The 20,928-nt window shown below is 43.7% G+C and overlaps 1 protein-coding gene across 2 annotated transcripts in view; it reads right to left on the bottom strand.

The window, feature by feature from the left end:
* The window catches only part of nckipsd (NCK interacting protein with SH3 domain), a 39,767-nt gene that overhangs the window by 14,757 nt on the left and 4,082 nt on the right, over positions 1–20,928 (bottom strand). For both annotated transcript variants that reach the window (XM_061932182.2, XM_061932183.2), the window contains exons 2-10: positions 17,794–17,906; positions 14,983–15,181; positions 13,361–13,436; positions 12,766–13,283; positions 5,071–5,241; positions 4,586–4,672; positions 4,331–4,469; positions 4,123–4,203; positions 3,892–4,020 (exon numbers count right to left, since the gene is read on the bottom strand). In XM_061932182.2, coding sequence (XP_061788166.1) covers positions 3,892–4,020; positions 4,123–4,203; positions 4,331–4,469; positions 4,586–4,672; positions 5,071–5,241; positions 12,766–13,283; positions 13,361–13,436; positions 14,983–15,181; positions 17,794–17,906 — 1,513 coding nt within the window. The remainder of the gene's footprint in view (positions 1–3,891; positions 4,021–4,122; positions 4,204–4,330; positions 4,470–4,585; positions 4,673–5,070; positions 5,242–12,765; positions 13,284–13,360; positions 13,437–14,982; positions 15,182–17,793; positions 17,907–20,928) is intronic.

The raw sequence follows: 20,928 nt of genomic DNA, 5'->3' as shown, positions 1-20,928 counted from the left end.
TTAATGTCCTTGAGAGGGCGTTAACTACCTCTGCCCCCTCTGTAGCGCCTAAAGTGCCACTCCACCTGGGTGACGTTACATTGACACTCACATCTGTGTATACTAATGACATCACCATTGAAGACCTGGTAGCTTTGACCTTAGGAGCAGGTGCAGGCAACCTGTGGCTTAGGTGGATGACTAGCATGGCTAAGAGCCAAAACCTGGGTGACTGTGTTGCTTGTTCCGCTGGACGTCCCTTTCCCCACACTTACCCCGCCCCTTTTAAGTTGACTGACACTAATGGCTCAAACTGTCTTATCTCCTTGTTTTCTGAACCCACACCGCCAGGTTGTGATTTGTTGGTTAGTGTGTAACCTCCTGTTGACAATTTCACCCGACTTCTTCCCTTTGTGGCCTAAAAGCTGAAATACACGTGTTTTCAATTTACAGGACCCCCTTCATCCCCCTACAAATTGGGTGACATTACCCCCTCCTGGTGCACCACCCTGATAGATGGCTCAAGGATGGGCCCTTGGGCAGGAGCTGACTTATTCTGGTATTGTGGGGAGCACAGATTGTACATTAGAATCCCGACGTCAACCATTGGACTTTGTGCTATGGTTAGACTGGTGACCCCAGTCACCCTAGTGGGTACCAAATTAACACCCCTTGGAACTCCTGTTTCAGCGGCCTCTCTAACTTCCCGCAGAAGACGCCATGTTTTATCTCGGAGGAGTGTAACGGGCTCCTTTGATTTGATGAGAAACCCTGATGGTGTTTACTTTGATGCAATTGGACAACCAAGGGGGGTCCCACCACAACATAAATTGTGGTGTGAATCCTGTGCAGGTTTCGAGAACCTTCCTATAATTGGTGCCATTTTCCCTGTGACTGCTACTAAAAATGTAGAACGCATTAACTATGTTTTTTATAATCTGTTGAGACTGACCAACCTGACTCGTGACGCTGTTGAAGGACTTGCTGAACAACTTGCCCCAACTTCCCTCATGGCCGTCCAGAACCGCATAGCCCTTGACCGTATCCTAGCCAAGGAAGAAGGTGTGTGTGCAATGTTTGGTGACCAATGCTGTACCTTCATTCCTAACAACACCGCCCCCGATGGCTCGGTCCAGAGGGCCCTGGAGGGCCTCCATGCCCTGTCTAAGGAACTTACTGAAGTTTCCGGTGTCTCTGACCCTTTCAAAGATTGGCTCCAGAGCACCTTTGGAAGGTGGTCTGACCTAATTAAGTCTGCCCTGATCTCCGTTGGAGTTTTCTTGGCCATCATAGCCTCATGCGGTTGCTTTATCGCCCCTTGTGCTACGTCTTTGTGCACCCGCATCATTGTTAGAGCTGTAGAAGGACAACCTCACCCTAATTCTGGGTTTGCTATGTCACTGAAGGGGGTCACGCAAAGTGGTGACTTTCGAGAAATGCTAGTTTCCTTCCCTGAGGGTGACGACATTGACATAGATTCCATCCGTTTATCTCCCATGTAACTATGCTTTTAATTTTTTACTAGCTTGCTCAGAAAGGGGCGTATTTTCCTCTGAAAGTGTTGTACTAGTGATAAAGATCTTTTTAGAAGATCTGAAGGGGGAATTGTCGGAGGCAGATATTTACATATATCCGAATTTTAGTGTTACTTATTTTCTTTCATAGTCATATTTGAAAACAGCTCGTGTTTTCCATTACAATGTCTTTCTTTACTCTAGCAAGTAAACTGTGTGTGTTAACCTTGAGTTCTTTGGAATGTATTATGACTAGGGAGACGTTGTGCATGTATTATGGCTAGGAAGGGGGAAGAAAAGAGGGGTTTTTGGCGTTGGGAAGACAGACCATTTTAGCGGGGTGATCTGAATGTTCTATGCTGTTTCTGTGAAAGTATATTTGCAAAGCTTTGCCAATATATTACAAAATACCTATTCTGTCTCTGGTGGTTTTTCAACTCAGCTTTAAGTGTCGTAAAGAGCTTGGGAGCGATTTGTGACTTGAATTCCCTGGGAGGAACAACTGGTCCAAAACGCAACAATTCATACATACATACATACAGTACACGTATGTGTATATATATATATATATATATATATATATATATATATATATATATATATATATATATATACACAGTATATACATAGAGTGGGGCAAAAAATATTTAGTCAGCCACCAATTCTGCAAGTTCTCCCACTTAAAAAGATGAGAGAGGCCTGTAATTTTCATCATAGGTACACTTCACCTATGAGAGACAGAATGGGGGAAAATAATCTAAGAAATCACATTGTAGGATTTGTGATTAATTAATTGGTAAATTTCTCTGTAAAATACGAATTTGGTCACTTACAAACAAGCAAGATTTCTGGCTTTCACAGACCTGACACTTCTTCTTTAAGAGGCTCCTCTGTCCTCCACTCATTACCTGTATTAATGGCACCTGTTTGGCCTTGTTATCAGTATAAAAGACACCTGTCCACAACCTCAAACAGTCAGACTCCAAACTCCACTATGGCCAAGACCAAAGAGCTGTCAAAGAATACCAGAAACAAAATTGTAGACCTGCACCAGGCTGGGAAGACTGAATCGGCAATAGGTAAGCAGCTTGGTGTGAAGAAATCAACTGCGGGAGCAATTATTATAATCTCCTTCGGTCTGGGGCTCCACGCAAGATCTCACCCAATGGGGTCACAATGATCACAAGAATGGTGAGCAAAAATCCCAGACTCACACAGGGGGACCTAGTGAATGACCCGCAGAGAGCTGGGACCAAAGTAACAAAGGCTAACATCAGTAACACACTACACCGCTAGGGACTCAAATCCTGCAGTGCCAGACGTGTCCCCCTGCTTAAGCCAGTACATGTCCAGGCCCGTTTGAAGAGCATTTGGATGATCTAGAAGAGTATTGGGAGTATGTCATATGGTCAGATGAAACCAAAATAGAACATTTTGGTAAAAACTCAACTTGTCGTGTTTGGAGGAGAAGGAATGCAGAGTTGCATCCAAAGAACACCATACCTACTGTGAAGCATGGGGGTGAAAACATCACGTTTTGGGGCTGTTTTTCTGCAAAGGGACCAGGACGACTGATCCGTGTAAAGGAAAGAATGAATTGGGCCATGAATCGTGAGATTTTGAGTGAAAACCTAACTTCATCAGCAAGGGCATTGAAGATGAAACGTGGCTGGGTCTTTCAGTATCTCAATGATCCCAAACACACCGCCCGGGCAACGAAGGAGTGGCTTCGTAAGAAGCATTTCAAGGTCCTGGAGTGGCCTAGCCAGTCTCCAGATCTCAACCCCATAGAAAATCTTTGAAGGGAGTTGAAAGTCCGTGTTGTCTAACAACAGCCCCCAAACATCACTGCTCTAGAGGAGATCTGCATGGAGGAATGGGCCAAAATACCAGCAACAGTGTGTGAAAACCTTGTGAAGACTTACAGAAAAAGTTTGACCTCGTCATTGCCAACAAAGGGTATATAACAAAGTATTGAGATGAACTTTTGTTATATATATATATATGTGTGTGTGTGTATATATGTACAGTATGTGTGTGTGTGTATATACTGTATGTATATGTGTGTGTGTATATGGTTAAGATACACTGATGCAGAGGATCTTTGACCAGCAATTTTCTGGCAGGATGTCTTTGACTAGCGTGAACATATTGCTTGCGTTTTTAATTTATGAATTTTATTATTATTTAATATTAGCCATTTGATGCATTTTGAGTATTGCATTAACATTATATGAAAAATAAGAACAGTGATGGGAGATGTTCTGCATAAGCTGGTTGAAACTCTGTTTTTATGCAACTTGAGAGGTACAGTATATTTTTAATGATATTTGTATGCGCTTAGGGGGAAAACATTTTGAAAAATAACCATAGTTGTGTTGTCGTGTAGTCCTACTACCTGTGTGGTGCAGGTTGAAGGCCAGCAGTAGGTTGAGGAAGATGTCCGGCAGCTGTTCCGTGGGATCGGAGGGATGTCCGTCTTCCACCACATCCAGCAGGAACTGAACAAACTCTGCGTTCAAGTGTTCTGAAAGAGCGGAGGAAAGAGGACCGCATCAAAAACAACGTCACATGTCCATCACCTTTAAGTTTAAATGTCTGCTTCACTCGTCGTCATTGAGAGTCGTACCGTAGTGATGATATGGCACCTGTTCACCCATTGAGAAGATCATGCTGAGCACCAAAGCTGTGTAACACATCTTCTGGTGCTCTGAGCAAAGACACACACACACACACACACACACACACACACACACACACACACACACACACACACATAAATATAAAACACATATACAGTAAATGTGTACATTCTGGATCAATAAGCGACCTCCTACCTTGTGTATCTGTCTGTAAGTCTCTGGCCAGCTCCATGGGGAGGATGGAGTTGAGGAGTGTGGAGATGAGCGCAGCATCCAGGCTGCACATTGCACCAAACACTTTAAGCAGCAGCAGGCGCAAAGTCACACGAAGCTCCTGCGTGTTCACGTGACAACAACAGTCATCAACGACAAAACATGACTTACTTATTACCGTGACGAAATGCTCTCACGGTGCTGCCAGATGATTTCTACAGAGGAGATTATCCTCACCATCTGATAGTAGGAAACGAGAGAGAGCACATTCTCATAGTGGCTGGCCTTGCACATCCTCTTACACACCTCAGGATCAGCATCCGTCTAGAAAACAGATTATGTTTATTTGGATCAGTAATACACAATGCTTAATTCCTAACTACCCACATACAAAGTCCAATGGATGAGGTCCCTGAACACACCACAGGATTTTTGGGTGCATCAAAAAGCTGGTCGTGATTGTGAGTTTCAGTCAGAGGGAGGAGGAGGCCGACCTAAAAAATTTGGCAGGCTGTCGAGTTGACTTTAATAACATGGTGGGATCTGTAAACTGATCATATCAGACTTGTCTGGAATTTGCAGCCGGATTATACGTTCATGCACACTGTATTATTTGTATCAAGTGGAGTAGCATCCAGCAAAATCATCATAAGGAGAAAGACAGCCCTAAATCCAGGTAAAATGTGAGGGGTAAGCTCAAAGAGGGGCTGCTATCTATTTACCAGTATCTTAAGGAGCTCCTCCAGGTAGCACGCGATGAGGGCGTGGTCTTCATGAAGCGCCCAGCTGCGTTGCTGGGAGTCATCCCGGTGGCGAGTGAGGTCGCCAAAGATGACCTCCAGCCGCTGCTCGTCGTGACACACCTGACCCCGTGGCAACACTGCACCGGAGTCCTGCACAGCCAATGCAACAATTTTTGTGTTTTCAAAACAGAAACAGACCAATTAACTTTAGTTTGTCCTCTGTGTTTAGTCAGGAAGTAGTATTTGCCATTAAGCTAATTGTACCAGTATTGTCTTTTGTTGAGCCCTAAAAAGTATTTATAATATAAGCATTGTACTTATCACTCACCAGCTGTTTGATTGTAACGTGCATCTTAGTTGTAGCTTTCATAACCACATTTGCAGGTGTTGAAATCGCCATGTAAAATCACTAATGTTAATTAGTTTCATGTATATGGCATATCCAATGTAAATTAGCATTGAGCTAGTGCATTTTGAAAATTGGAGCTTTACTTTTGAGGCATACTTGCTTTGTTGGCATGGAAAATTGCTGTTTGCTCACCAAGTGTTTGAGCCGGTGCAGAGTCTGCAACTGGACATAATGTCACGTGCAACAAAGGTTTTGAAATATGTTATCATTTGATTTTACGTGAATCGGTACCCAGTAGTACCGATGGAATTCAGTCGGTACCTATAAAAGTATCAAATTCCTTACCCACCCCTAGATAGGATAAAATATATTCTGCTTCTTCCTACTCATTTTCAAATGTGACCTTGTGATTTTTTTAAAGCATGTCTAAACCACAGGAAGTACACAAACTGTCAGTATTTGTCGAGACGCTAAGAAGGGGGAGGATCCTTTTCACATAATCAATCAATCAATCAATGTTTATTTATATAGCCCTAAATCACAAGTGTCTCAAAGGGCTGCACAAGCCACAACGACATCCTCGGTACAGAGCCCACATAAGGGCAAGGAAAAACTCACCCCAGTGGGACGTCGATGTGAATGACTATGAGAAACCTTGGAGAGGACCCCATATGTGGGTAACCCCCCCCCTCTAGGGAGACCGAATGCAATGGATGTCGAGTGGGTCTAACATAATATTGTGAGAGTACAGTCCATAGTGGATCCAGCATAACAGTAAGAGTCCAGTCCACAGTGGGGTCAGCAGGAAACCATCCCGAGCGGAGACGGGTCAGCAGCGCAGAGATGTTCCCAACCGATACACAAGCGAGCGGTCCACCCCGGGTCCCGACCCCGGACAGCCAGCACCCCATCCATGGCCACCGGACCTGTGTGTCTCCCCCTCCACAAGGGATAGGGGGGAGCAGAGGAGAAAAGAAAAGAAACGGCAGATCAACTGGTCTAAAAAAAAGGGGGCTATTCAAAGGCTATAGTATACAAATGAGTTTTAAGATGGGACTTAAATGCTTCTACTGAGGTAGCATCTCTTTAAACTCAAATGACATTCAAATGTGCAAGTACAGTGTGAGCAAACTCCAGGAAACTCATGAGACTTTAGCTCAGTGAGCATTTAAAGCAGGGGTGTCCAAAATGGGGTTCCATGGCCATTTAATAGATAGATAGATAGTACTTTGATTCCTTCAGGAGAGTTCCCTCAGGAAAATTGTAGTAATAAAATAAAAAATACAAATGTGGTACCATATATAAACCGTAGAATCCTACATAGATCTCTTTTAAGATGGAACAGTAGCTTATCAACAAGCGTATCTGTCCTGGCTGCTTGGTTAATATATGGCTAAAGCTACAAAGTAATATGAGCATATATCCATATGGAAGTTAACTTCTTGATATGCTTGTATGACAGTTAAAATTGATATCTAATGTGGAAACATTTTGACCCTGGAATAGATAAAGAATGTTTCGCCTTTTATTTGATCATAAAAGTTGCATTATATTTTTGTCAAATTCTGCATGTTTCAAGTGTATAACCTGTAACATAAAATTAAGATGAATCAGGATATAATCCAGATTGTGCATTTACATGACGTGCAGCGTCCTCTTTTAAATGCGTTCAGATGCGTTGTCAAACGCTGTAGGAGCTAAATAGAGAGCCATACTTTAATCTATGTTTATTTTATTATTTTTGAGTGATTGATGTGTGTATGTCAGTGTGCACCCTTTGCGGGTGGTGAAAAGTTCCCACGCAGGCCTATAAGGGGCAGGAGCGTGCTGGGCGCGTGATTGGCAGTTGGGCACCAGCATACCGTCTTTGACCTCACCTGTCTGTAGACCTCGGCTTTATATAGGTTAACATTTATTTTGTTTCCCAAGTATTCTGTTCCTTGATATTTGTAAATAAAACAATCTTCAATTGCGCTGCTGGATCAGTTTGAATTAGTGGATGGACAGCGGGAAAAGGAAGAATTCGTGACAAGGAAGGCTGCGTATATGGTGTGAGTCAGACAAGATGCCCGCGCCACAAGTGGAACAAACATTTGAAACAAAGGGGTTATAGGAACAATCACTTTCAGTGTTTTATGCCACTTCAAGTTGTCAAAGACGCGCTGTGGAAGTACAGCCGACAGGATTGCGCACCAAACAGGAAGCAAGGCCAAAGTGCATGCATGGTGCAGGAGAACAAAGGACTTCTTTCATTAAGGTTTGTGATAAACCATCAAACTCATTCGTTAAAAGGACTCTATAGTAATATAAAGTGAGTTTTTCTGGACATTATCATGCAAGAAAAGTTTATTTTTGGGACCGCGATCACCGCGTAATGATTTTTAAAGGTTGCATTACAAACATTTGGTGACGGGCTTGCGCGCGCGCGCCCGGCGGCCCGTGAAAGGACATTTAATTCCCAAAACGGATAAAGACTATTTTTGGAACTTTTGATATTCACATGGATGTGTAAACGTTTTTTGGAGGTACCAAGTGAAGGATTTTTGTTGATTAAAAGAGGAAAATGTCAACTAATAATTCAGCCAAAGGAGAGGAAATGACGACGATTGCGCAGGAGGCTTCTCGTGTGCGCGCCGCCAGAATAGGCAAAATGTCATACATAATAAGGCGAATGAACATTGTGCGCAATTTGATGGTGGATGCAGAGGCTTTAAAAGAAGTGAAAATAAATATGAGCAAGTTTAATGAGTTCCTAATGGAGTTTAGATCTCTGCACAGATCATATTCTGAAGGTTTAGAGCCAGACGAGCGAAGGGATGATGACCAAACATGGTATCAGCCTAAAATTGCTCTTATAGATGCCTTTGAAGCTGAGGTGTCCCGATGGATATCAGATCTTGAAAACCCCTCAACCCACACCTGTGCTCCTCCACCTGAGGACATTGCTATATTTAAAGACAGTGATTTAGTAACTGGTCATTTTAAGGACAATTTAGAGGAGGCGGACAGCCTATATAGGCATGAACTAACTGGTCACCCAGGCATAGTGTCAAGCAGGGAGGGATCAGTCAAGTCCTCCAGTTCAGGATGGTCATCCAATAATTCCTCTTCATCATTGCGGATTAGAGCGGAGGTGGAGAAGGCTGCTTTGACAGCCAGGGCAGCAAGGTTGCAGGAAAAGCATGGTATTGAAGAACAGGAGTTAATGTGCAGGAAAAAAAGAGTGGCTTTGGAGTTGAAAACAGAAATAGAGGCGGCTAATGCTAAAATTAACTACTTGAGGAAAGTAGAAGGTTTAGTGGTGCATGGTGCAGATCAGAGAGCAGTGGTTACAGGGGTAGCATTTGATCCATCAGGGTGTGGTTCACCTGTGGGAGGCCCAGTGGTTAGGCCCAAGGAAGGAGTTCAGATGCAGTTCCCCACTACTCTGTTCGATGCATCTATACCCCAAGTTCCACCTGCCAGCTTTCAACCTCAACAGGCCCCAATTCAGCATGCCAACCTCCAACACCAACCCCAACCTCAGCAGGCCCCAACTCAACTGCAGCAGGTCCCAGTTCTATCTCTGCAGGCCCCAGGTCAGCCTGCCGGTCTCTATCCCCAACAGGCCCCTGTTCACCAAGCTGTGCCTGCCAGTTTCCAGTTCCAACCTCAACAAGCCATCCCCAGCTCAACACAGAACAATCAGCTGATCAAAATTCTGGAAGCCCAAAATGAACTGACAAAGATTCTTGTGAAACAGCAGCTTCTGTCCACTCTCCCACAAGGAAGTGTTCCCCTCTTTGATGGACAAATCTTGGAGTACAAGTCATTCATCCATTCCTTTGAACACATGGTCGAAAGTAAAACTGACAATGACAGGGACAGGTTGCAGTTTCTCATCCAGTACACAAAGGGCCATGCTCAAAAGCTAGTCAAAAGTTGTGAATATATGTCACCAAATAGAGGCTACCAGAAAGCCAAAAGGTTGTTAAAAGAGAACTTTGGTCATGACTTTAAAATTGCCTGTGCTTACCTAGATAAGGTCCAGACCTGGCCTCAAATTAGAGGATTCCAAATCCTTGCAGGAGTACGCCATGTTCCTCAGGAGCTGCTGTAATGCCATGGAGGAGACGTAGTACATGGACGAACTGGACACAGTGGCCAATATGAGAAACATTGCGTTTAAGTTGCCCTTCAAGCTGAAGGAGAAATGGCGCAACAAAGGATATGAGCAGCAGGAAGAGCACAACCGCAGGGTGAGGGTTTTAGACCTGGTTAGCTTTATAGAAAAGCAAGCTCGTGTGGCATCCCATCCAGTCTTTGGAGAGCTAAGGGTACAGGAGCAGTCAGCCAGCATAGGAAAGGCTAACGCTAAACCCCCTGTAAAGCCACAACACTCAAAGTTAGCTGGTAGTAGTTTTGCTACGAGTATTACTATTAGCCCAATGGAGTCCAAGCCAGAGTCTGAGTCAGAGCCCATTTGTCCACTTTGTAAAAACAAACACCCACTAGAGTTGTGTAGACTGTTCATTAAGAAGAAGCACAGAGACAAGCTTAGTTTCCTTAAGAGCCAGGGCATATGCTTTGCCTGTCTTTCAATAGGGCACATGAGTTCTGTTTGTCCAAGTCATCACACATGTAGCATGTGTAAAAAATCTCACCCAAGTGTCTTACATTATGACAGGAAAGACAAGGTATCAAAAGAGATAGAAACGCCCTCTAGAGATGTAAGCAGTGCAGGAACAGAGCTATGTGGCCATATAGGGGCCGGGGACAAAGGGAGTGTTCTGTCCATTGTCCCAGTCAAAGTTAAGGCAGGGAAGGGCAGCCAAGTCCTCTCAGTTTATGCTCTCCTTGACCCTGGATCCTCCGCTAGCTTCTGTTCTGAACAGCTCATGTCCCAGTTGAACGTAAAGGGAGTAAAGACCCACATCCTACTAAGGACCATAAATCAGAAAAAGTCTGTCTCAACTCACATGGTAGCTGGGCTAGAAGTGTCTGCACTGGACAACAATCATTTCCTACCTCTTCCTGTTGTCTTCACACAGAAAGAAATGCCAGTCACCACAAGCAGCATCCCCAAACAGGAAGACATAGCACCATGGCCATATTTAGGCAACATTATACTCCCGAGCATCAGTTCAAATGTAGAGCTGTTGATAGGCACAAATGCTCCAAAACTGTTAGAGCCATGGGAGGTTATAAATAGCCATGGTGGGGGTCCATATGCAGTGAGAACGCTATTGGGATGGGTGGTTAACGGGCCAATTAGAGGTCGGAATAGTGAGGCAGTGAGTGCAACTGTGAACAGTATTTCAGTTGCAAATCTGGAGGAGCTTCTAATTTCCCAGTATAACCTGGAATTCAGTGAAGTAGTGTCAGAGGAAAAGACTGAGCTGTCAGTAGAAGACAAACAGTTTTTAGAGATAGCCAATGAGGCAGTGCTACAGGACGGACACTACAACCTGAAATTACCTTTCAGAAAGCCCACGGTCAACCTGCCCAACAATCGCCCAAGTGCCAAACAGCGCCTCCAAAGCCTGAAAAGAAAAATGGAAAGGAACCAGCAACCCAAACAGAAGTGTGTTGCATCTCTCAATAACATTCTGGAAAGCAACTATGCTGAGGAGGTGCCAGAGGAGGAGCTCAGCCAGACAAAAGTTTGGTACCTACCACACCACAGATTGTACCACCCCAAAAAGAAGAAACTCAGGATGGTCTTTGACTGTGCAGCCACCTACAAAGGTGTGACCCTCAAAACAAAGCTGTCTCAATGGAGGTATGTGGGCAGTAAGGACAATACAGCTGATGATGCCTCCAGAGGACAGAGTACTGGCAGATTCATGCAGCAAAAGAGATGGATACATGCCCCTGACTTCTTATGGAAAGCAGAGGAAAGTTGGCCTGCACAGGAAGCATTGGGCTCCAAGTCAGTGTTACAGGATGACCCAGAAGTCAGAAAGAACACTACTGTCTTCACTACAGTGGTAAACACTGAACCCCCCACAAGCCAGCTGCTTTCCACCTTTTCAAATTGGAAAAAGCACCTTAGAGCAATGGCAAGTTTACCCCAAGAGAGAATCCTCAACAGTCGTCCCCTCTCCACAATCTCCCAAGATCCACAGGACTTAGAGCCGCTGACCGCAAACCACATTCTCCTTCTAAAAACTCAACCCATCATTCCCCCTGGCACCTTCGAGAAAAAGGATCTCTACGCCAGACGCCGCTGGAAACAGGTCCAGTAAATGGCTGACCTTTTCTGGCACAGATGGACAAGGGAGTACCTGGCGCTTCTGCAGGAAAGACAGAAATGGACCCAAGTGAGGAACAACCTGCAGCCTGGAGATGTAGTCCTGGTGGTCGACCCCACAGCCCCACCGGGCTCCTGGCCATTGGGCAGAGTGCTGGAGACTCGGCCACATGGAGGAGGCCTGGTACGGTCAGTCAAGTTCCAAACAAAGACTTCAGTCATCAAAAGGCCTATCACCAAGCTGTGCCGCATCCTGGAGGCTGAGAGCTGACTCGTCAGTCATGGAGACCAGACCACAAGACACGCACAAGGGGCGTAATGTATATACTTTATTTTCTCTCAAGGCTTTGCATTTTGTTTGTTTATTATGGAATAGGCTCCTTTTTTCATTAAATTAATGTATGTGATTGAGTCTGTAAAGATCAATCAGGGGCCGGTGTGTAGGAGCCAAATAGAGAGCCATACTTTAATCTATGTTTATTTTATTATTTTTGAGTGATTGATGTGTGTATGTCAGTGTGCACCCTTTGCAGGTGGTGAAAAGTTCCCACGCAGGCCTATAAGGGGCAGGAACATGCTGGGCGCGTGATTGGCAGTCGGGCACCAGCATACCGTCTTTGACCTCACCTGTCTGTAGACCTCGGCTTTATATAGGTTAACATTTATTTTGTTTCCCAAGTATTCTGTTCCTTGATTTTTGTAAATAAAACAATCTTCAATTGCGCTGCTGGATCAGTTTGAATTAGTGGATGGACAGCGGGAAAAGGAAGAATTTGTGACAAGGAAGGCTGTGTATATGGTGTGAGTCAGACAAGATGCCCACGCCACAAGTGGAACAAACATTTGAAACAAAGGGGTTATAGGAACAATCACTTTCAGTGTTTTATGCCACTTCAAACGCTATTAAGTCGCTGCTTATGTAGGACCTTGTTGCATTTGCGTGCCAAATGTTTAAGCCTTGGCGTTGCTGAGCGTGCACATGCATCACACTACACGTTAACCCCCACCCACACCACCTCACAGCTAAAAGCAGCCCGAACCAACGCTAAACTCTGAGCGCGACGTCCACCAAGCTTGTGAAAACAATTCTGACCTTGTTCTCCACCAGCGACACCAGAACTCGCTCCAGGGCGGAGGAGGCGCCAGGCAGGGTGGTCTGCAGGTGGCCCACCACCACCCCGACAGCCACTCGCGACAGATCGTAACTCAAGCCAGTGTTCTTCCGCACCAACTCGATCAGCTCAGCCCCGATGGTGGGGGGAACTGGCTCGGGGGGGGCCGGACTGCCAGAAGGGCTTTCTGCAACGGACGGGGGGGCCATCGGCCAATCGCTCTCCGGGTGCTTCTCCTCTGCAGTGAGCTGAGGAGGTTGAGGAGCCGGGCTCTTCTTGACCGGGACGGACTGGGAGGGGGTGTCTGGAGGTGGTGCAGAGGCGGCGGGCTTGACGCGGGATGGCACTGGGGGCGGGGGGGTACTGGAGACACTTGGCAGGCTGACGTCAGAGGACAGCGCGGAGTGTGAGGAGCCAGACTCTAATGAGGTCGTGCTGATTGTGAGGGAGGGGACGGGGGACGGTGAGAGAGAAGACACCCTGGAGGGGATGTCCGGCTCTGCAAAGACAGAGAGCTCAGGTTACAAAAGTGGCCTAAGATTAGAGTGCATGAGTCTTCCACCAATGTACCCTGACCTGCACGACGGCTGTTCCGCTGCTTCTCAGGAGGGGGCGGCGTTATTGGAGCCGCACGTCGAGGCTGCGGGGGCACCTGTAGAGAGGGATGCAGGGGTGGCGGCCCCCACTAAGACATTAGTACTGCAGTACCTCACAAAAGTGAAGACAACACCCCCTCACGTTTCGGCAACTATTTCTATCATATCTTTTCAAGACTTTAGAAATGAAACGTATATATATTTTAAAGTAGTCAGTGTACAGCTTGTATAGCACTAACAGCAGCCATTGTTCTCTAAATATCTGGCAAAAAGTAAGTTGAAAAGGAGTCCAAACACAGCTACAAGATGGAAGGAACGCAGGAACGAAGGGAAATAAAGATGGAAGAAAGGAAGGAAAGAAAGGAAGAAAGTAAGTAAGGAAAGATGGAAAGGAGAAATAAATAATGGATGTGAAATGACATGAAAATTGAAGGAAGGGAGGAAGGAAGGAAAGATGGAAGTAAGGGAAAAGATTCAAGGAAGAATGAAAGAAGGAAGAAGGAAAGCAAAGAAGGAAGAAAGAACAGTAAGAAAGGACAGAACGAAAGGAAAATTGGAACAAAGGAAAGACGGAAAGGAAGAAGGAAGGAAAGAAAGATAAAAGGAAGAGAGGAAGGAAATATGGAAGAAAGGAAACAATGAAAGGAAGGAGGGAGGGAAATATGGACATAAGGAAAGAATGAAACGAAGGAAGGAAAGACCAAAGAAAGGTAGGAAAGAAGACAAGAAGAGGAAAGTAAAAGGGAATGAAGGAAGGGATGAAGGAAAGAAGGGAAGACTGAACGATGGAAGGAAGAAGGAGAGAAGGAGGAGCGGACAGAACGAAAGGAAATATGGAAGGAAGTAAAAAAGGAAAGGAAGGAAAGATGGAAGGAAAGGAAGAACGGAATATGGACAAAAGGAAAGAAAAAAAGGGTGGAAGGAAGGAAAGAAGGAAGAAATGGAGAAAGGAAAGATGCAAGGAAGACAGAAGGAAAGAAGGATGAGAGGATGGAAAGGAAGGAAAGATGTAAGGATGTATAGAAGGAGAGGAAGAAAGTAAAGATGGAAGGAAGTATAGGAGAGGAAGAAAGGAAAGATGGAAGGAAGTATAGAAGGAGAGGAAGAAAGGAAAGATGGAAGAAAATGAGGAAGAAAATATGAACGTAAGGAAATGAAGGAAGGAAGACAAGAAGGAAAGGAAGATCAAAAGAATGAAAGAAGGAAGAAAATACAGTATTGACATAAAGGAAGAATAAAAGGAACGCAATAAAGAAGACAAGAAGGAAGGAAAGGTGGAGGAAGGAAGGAAGGAAAGATGGCCCCGAAGCAAAGAAGTAAAAATGGAAGGAAAGATGGAAGGAAGGACAGAAAGATTCCAGGAACAACAAGTTCTGATCAATATCATGTCCAAAAGGATTCATGCAGTGTTAGATAACAATATTCACAATAAATATTTACACTATTTGAACATGTGCTCAGATGTGTGTACTCACTTATGTTACCACATGTTTACACAATAATTTATATGTCATTTTAAACATCCAAGTTTAAATTCTAATTTAAGAATACAGATTTCCCGTATTAAAAGTGTGAGATATAGTTAGTGTTATTGTGTGTTACCTGATAAAAGCCCGGCTGTGCGTGCATACTGTCCATGCTCCCTGACAGCGGCACACCTCCTTGTCTTCCATAGTCTCGGTTAAGGCCATTGGGAGGAGTCTGACTCAGAGATATTTCACTGTTGGAAGCTGGGAGACCTTGAGGATGATCTGAGAGGCTTCGCCGTGCAAGTGTTTCCTTTCTGTGATGGATCAACTTTCTATAACAGAAGGAAGAACTCTGTAGTTACTGACCACCCAACTTTTTTGACAGAACATTTTTACCAAAAGTTTGCCTCCATTTTCATATACCGTCCCAGTTGTCATACGGCCAAACATCGCGCCTAACAAACTTCTCCGTTTGTCCGCGTATCATTCCGCGGAATAGAGTACACTAACAAAAAATTCCATGCTTTTGTGACTCAGTTTCTGTACTTTTTTATTAATTTTGACTGCAAACCCACTATGGGGCCAAATAAAGTTGTGAGTGTCAGCAATTTGATAAAGAAGGTTAGACACACTATTGAATTCAAGAAAGAACCACAGACTGCCCTCCTCCCCCTCTGCTCATTGCTGTCTTCAATACAGGTAAAAAATTACGTTAAATATTCATTTATTCCGGCAGCACGAAGGTGAAGTGTTTAGTGCTCGTGCCTCACAGCGAGAAGGTCCTGGGTTCGATTCCCGGGCTCGAGATCTTTCTGTGTGGAGTTTGCATGTTCTCCCTGTGACTGCGTGGATTCTCTCCAAGTACTCCAGCTTCCTCCCACCTACGAAGACATTCACCTGGGAATAGGCTGATTGGCAACACTAAATTGGCCCTAGTGTGTGAATGTTGTCTATCTGTGTTGGCCTTGGGATGAGATCCAGGGTGTACAAGTTCCGCCCGAGTGCAGCTGGGATAGGCTCCAACAACTTCACAACCCCAAAAGGGACAAGCGGTAGAAAATGGATGGATGCATTCTCGTGTTGTCCCAATACCAAAATGTATTTCGATACTTTTCGATATTTTTTTATACTTTTCTGTACTTTTCTAAATAAAGGGGACCACAAAAATTGTATTATTGGCTTTATTTTAACAAAAAATCATAGGGTACATTAAACATATGTTTCTTATTGCAAGTTTGTCCTAAATAAAATAGTGAACATACTAGACAACTTGTCTTTTAGTAGTAAATAAACAAAGGCTCCTTAATTAGTCTGCTGACGTATGCAGTAACATATTGTGTCATTTTCCATTATATTATTTTGTCAACATTATTAAGGACAAGTGGTAGAAAATTGATTATTAATCTACTTGTTCATTTACTGTTAATATCTGCTTACTTTCTCTTTTAACATGTTCTATCTACACTTCTGTTAAAATGTAATAAACACTTATTCTTCTGTTGTTTGGATGCTTTACATTAGTTTTGGATGATACCACAAATTTAGATATCAATCCGATACCAAGTAGTTACAGGATCATACATTGGTCATATTCCAAAGTCCTCATGTGTCCAAGGACATATTTCCTGAGTGTATAAACATAATATTAAAAAAATATCGATGTAATCATAGTAGTATGGACTAGATACGCTCCTGTACTTGGTATCATTACAGTGGATGTTAGGTGTAGATCCACCCATGGCATTTGTTTACATTCAGGAACGGCGTCATTGGCGGTGACTCTGGTGAGCTACGGTGTGTAGTGAAACACGTTTAGCTATTCCTCGTCCTGCAGGGATGATACTTGTAAGAAAATTACTTTATTTGTCGCCATGGAGGCGAGGATTAGGGATTTAGAAGTAGGCTGATGGCTGATGGCTAGCTAGCCGCTAGCTAGTTAGCCATGTCTTAAAGCACCTCTTCCTGAGGGCGTTTCAGTGTTATAACTTCACCTTTATCGTTAGTTTTTAAGCCAAAATGCGTCCATTTTCCCTTTTCTGTCTACACACTGTGTCTGCTTGTAAGTACTCTGTAATTGTGCGCTGACGAACATGCTCCTCTGCTCGTAAAACCAACAATGACACGACGTGACGGCGACAAAGAGTGCGGAGGGTTGCGGGACCGGTACTTTTTAGAGGCGGTATAGTACCGAATATGATTAATTTGTATTGCTGTACTATACTAATACCGGTATACCGTACAACCCTAATGCTTTCATTTATCCATTCATTATATCTATTTGTATAGTTTTTAGCATTTTAAAATATAACTATTCTCTATGAAATGTTGTGGTAAAATGTAAAATGAACTAGCTGGATTTATATTGTTTTATGGGAAAATTGCTTTGGATTTGGTCTTCTGTCTTTGGACAGAAACAAAGCTATTATTGTATTAACTTTTAACATCAGAAGTTACCTTCTTTTTATACTACTATTACCGTTAACATGAACAATTATGAGTACCGTATTTTTCGGACTATAAGTCGCAGTTTTTTTCATAGTTTGGCCGGGCTCCAGTGCGATTTATATATGTTTTTTTCCTTCTTTATTATGCATTTTCGGCAGGTGCGACTTATACTCCGGTGCAACTTATACTCCGAAAAATACGGTAGTCATAGTAGATGAGTATGTCATTTTAGGTAAAAAACTATAATGACGCAGAGGTTAACTTATTTTTTCATTTGTAAAAAAAAAATGCTACCTAAAAGTTGTACAGTTATAAAGGTTCAATGACCTTTACAGTTTTACAATGGAACTAATTATTTCTATTTAAATTATGGTGGTCTTTTGAACATTCTGACATTCTCCTTCAATGGTTTCACTGTATTGGGGTCAAAGGTGAGATGATGGAAGATAATGGTGTCATGATGTCGCTTCAAAGCACTTAAAAGCGCTTTTTCACTCACTGTAGAACATCCCGCTGTTCCAGATTGTATTTGCCTCCGTTCTTTAAGGCAACATTGTGGATGCCTTCCATCGCTCTGTCGATGGACTGCAACACTTCATCCTGCTCTGGAGCCTGGCACAGACAGAGAGAATACAAATGAGGGAATGTGGGAATGAAATATTTACCCATGAATGCATGAAACTTTAAACACAACATAACTAAATGATTGCCTTCAGCCGTGTGTGTGCGTGTGTAAAAAGTGGGTCAGTTATCAAACAAGCAAAAGCAGCCAGTCAGTGTGACACATGCTCAGCAAGACTCCAAATTGGAGCTCATTAAAGCTGCAAGGCCAATGAGAACAAAGCATTCCTATGTGGCGGAAGATGCATGCTTGGACTCGCTCACTGAATGGAAGTCTGCATGCCAGGTACAACACACATGAAAACATGAATGAGCTCCCCTCTTGAGAATTTTTAACACTAATAAGGTCTCTCCTATGTCCCGAAAAACAGATTTATGGAAAAACATTTTGTGGCATTTTCTGCTTGCTAACCCTTAGAGCATGGGTGTCAAACTCCGGCCCGCGGGCCCACCGTGTAATATCAAATTAACACTAAAGCTGGCCCGCCGATCCTCCAGCCAGTCAGCCAGCCAGCCAAGTCACATAACATGTGCAGCTTCTGCACGCACACACATTGGAATGCAACACATACTTCATCAACAGCGATACAGGTTACACTGAGGGTAGCCGAATAAAAAACTTTAACACTGTTAGAAATATACGCCACACTGTGAATCCACACCAAACCAGAACCCTTTGCAGCACTAACTCTTCCGGGACGCTACAAGGTGTGTGTGTGTGCGTGTGTGTGGGGAGGGGGGGGTGGTTTGGTGGTAGCGGGGGCGTATTTTGTAGCGTCCCGGAAGAGTTAGTGCTGCAAAGGATTCTGGGTATTTGTTCTGTTGTGTTTATTAAAGTTAAAGTTAAAGTTAAAGTACCAATGATTGTCACACACACACTAGGTGTGGTGAAATGTGTCCTCTGCATTTGACCATTCCCTTGATCGCCCCCTGGGAGGTGAGGGGAGCAGTGGGCAGCAGCGGTGCCGCGCCCGGGAATCATTTTTGGTGATTTAACCCCTAATTCTAACCCTTGACGCTGAGTGCCAAGCAGGGAGGTAATGGGTCCCATTTTTATGGTCTTTGGTATGACTCGGCCGGGGTTTGAACCCACAACCTACCGATCTCAGGGCGGACACTCTAACCACTACGCCATTGTGTTACGGTGTGGATGTTCTCCCGAAATGTGTTTGTCTATCTTGTTTGGTGTAGATTCACAGTGTGGCGTATATTTCTAACAGTGTTAAAGTTTTTTATACTGGCACCCTCAGTGTAACCTGTATCGTTGTTGATGAAGTATGCGTTGCATTCGCTCGTGTGTGCATACAGAAGCCGCACATATCTTGTGACTGGGTCTGAACGATGTTAGAATGGATGAAAAGCGGACGTGACGATAGCTCGTAGAGTACGTTAAAGGTTAATTTGTTCAACCTTGGCCCGCGGCTTTGTTCAGTATTACATTTTGGCCCACTCTGTATTTGAGTTTGACACCACTGCCTTAGAGTGTGTTTACTCTCTCAGTGTATTAACGACATGTTTAAACATAACTGAAAATTTAGGACATTTTTCTTAAGTTCTCTCAAGCTGGTACACCTGCCCTCAAGTCTTAAAAAAACCCACATTGTTTAGAATACTTACAGATAAATAGCAATAAATAATAAATTATAAATGATATTTAAAACATAATAAATAACAAAAAAATCTTATTTTACAAATATACAAAACCCAAAACCAGTGAAGTTGTCATGTTGTGTAAATTGTCAATAAGAACCGAATACAATGACTTGCAAATCCTCTTCAACCTATATTCAATTGAATAGACTGCAAAGACAAGATACTTAACGTTCGAACTGGAAAACCTTTGTTATTTTTTGCAAATATTAGCTCATTTGGAATTTCATGCCTGCAACATGTTTCAAAAAAGCTAGCACAAGTGGCAAAAAAGACTGAGAAAGTTGAGGAATGCTCATCAAACACTTATTTGGAACATCCCAAGGGCAAACAGGCTAATTGGGAACAGGTGGGTGCCATGACTGGGTATAAAAGCAGCTTCCATGAAATGCCCAGTTATTCACAAACAAGGATGGGGCGAGGGTCACCACTTTGTGAACAAATGCGTGAGCAAATTGTCTAACAGTTTAAAAACAACATTTCTCAATGAGCTATTGCAAGGAATCTAAGGATTTCACCATCTATGGTCTGTAATATCATCAAAAGGTTCAGAGAATCTGGAGAAATCATTGCACGTAAGCAGCAGGTCTGAAAACCAACTTTGAATGCCCGTGACCTTCGATCCCTCAGGCGGTACTGCATCAAAAACTGACATCAGTGTGTAAGGGATATCACCACATGGGCTCAGGAACACTTCAGAAAACCACTGTCAGTTCATCGCTACATCTGTAAGTGAAAGTTAAAAATCCACTATGCAAAGCGAAAGCCATGTATCAACAACACCCAGAAACGCCGCCTGCTTCGCTGGGCCCGAGCTCATCTAAGATGGACTGATGCAAAGTGGAAAAGTGTTCTGTGGTCTGACGAGTCCACATTTCAAATTGTTTTTGGAAACTGTAGACGTCGTGTCCTCCAGACCAAAGAGGAAAAGAACCATCCAGATTGCTATAGGCGCAAAGTTTAAAAGCCAGCATCTGTGATGGTATGGGGGTGTATTAGTGCCCAAGGCATGGGTAACTTACACATCTGTGAAAGCACCATTAATGCTAAAAGGTACATACAGGGTTTGGAGCAACATATGTTGCCATCCAAGCAACGCCCCTGCTTATTTCAGCAAGACAATGCCAAGCCACATTCTGCATGTGTTACAACAGCGTGTCTTTGTAGTAAAAGAGTGCGGGTTCTAGATTGGCCTGCCTGTAGTCCAGGCCTGTCTCCCATTGAAAATGTGTGGCGCAATATGAAGCGTAAAATACGACAACGGAAACTCTGGACTGTTGAACAACTTAAGCTGTACATCAAGCAAGAATGGAAAAGAATTCCACCTGAAAACCTTCAAAAATTGGTCTCCTCAATTCCCAAA

The sequence above is a fragment of the Nerophis lumbriciformis genome, linkage group LG38, assembly GCF_033978685.3.
Source record: "Nerophis lumbriciformis linkage group LG38, RoL_Nlum_v2.1, whole genome shotgun sequence".
NCBI classification, from domain to species: Eukaryota; Metazoa; Chordata; class Actinopteri; order Syngnathiformes; family Syngnathidae; genus Nerophis; species Nerophis lumbriciformis.
Note: the sequence above shows the minus strand (reverse complement) of the source record. Positions and strands in the feature narration are given on the sequence as shown.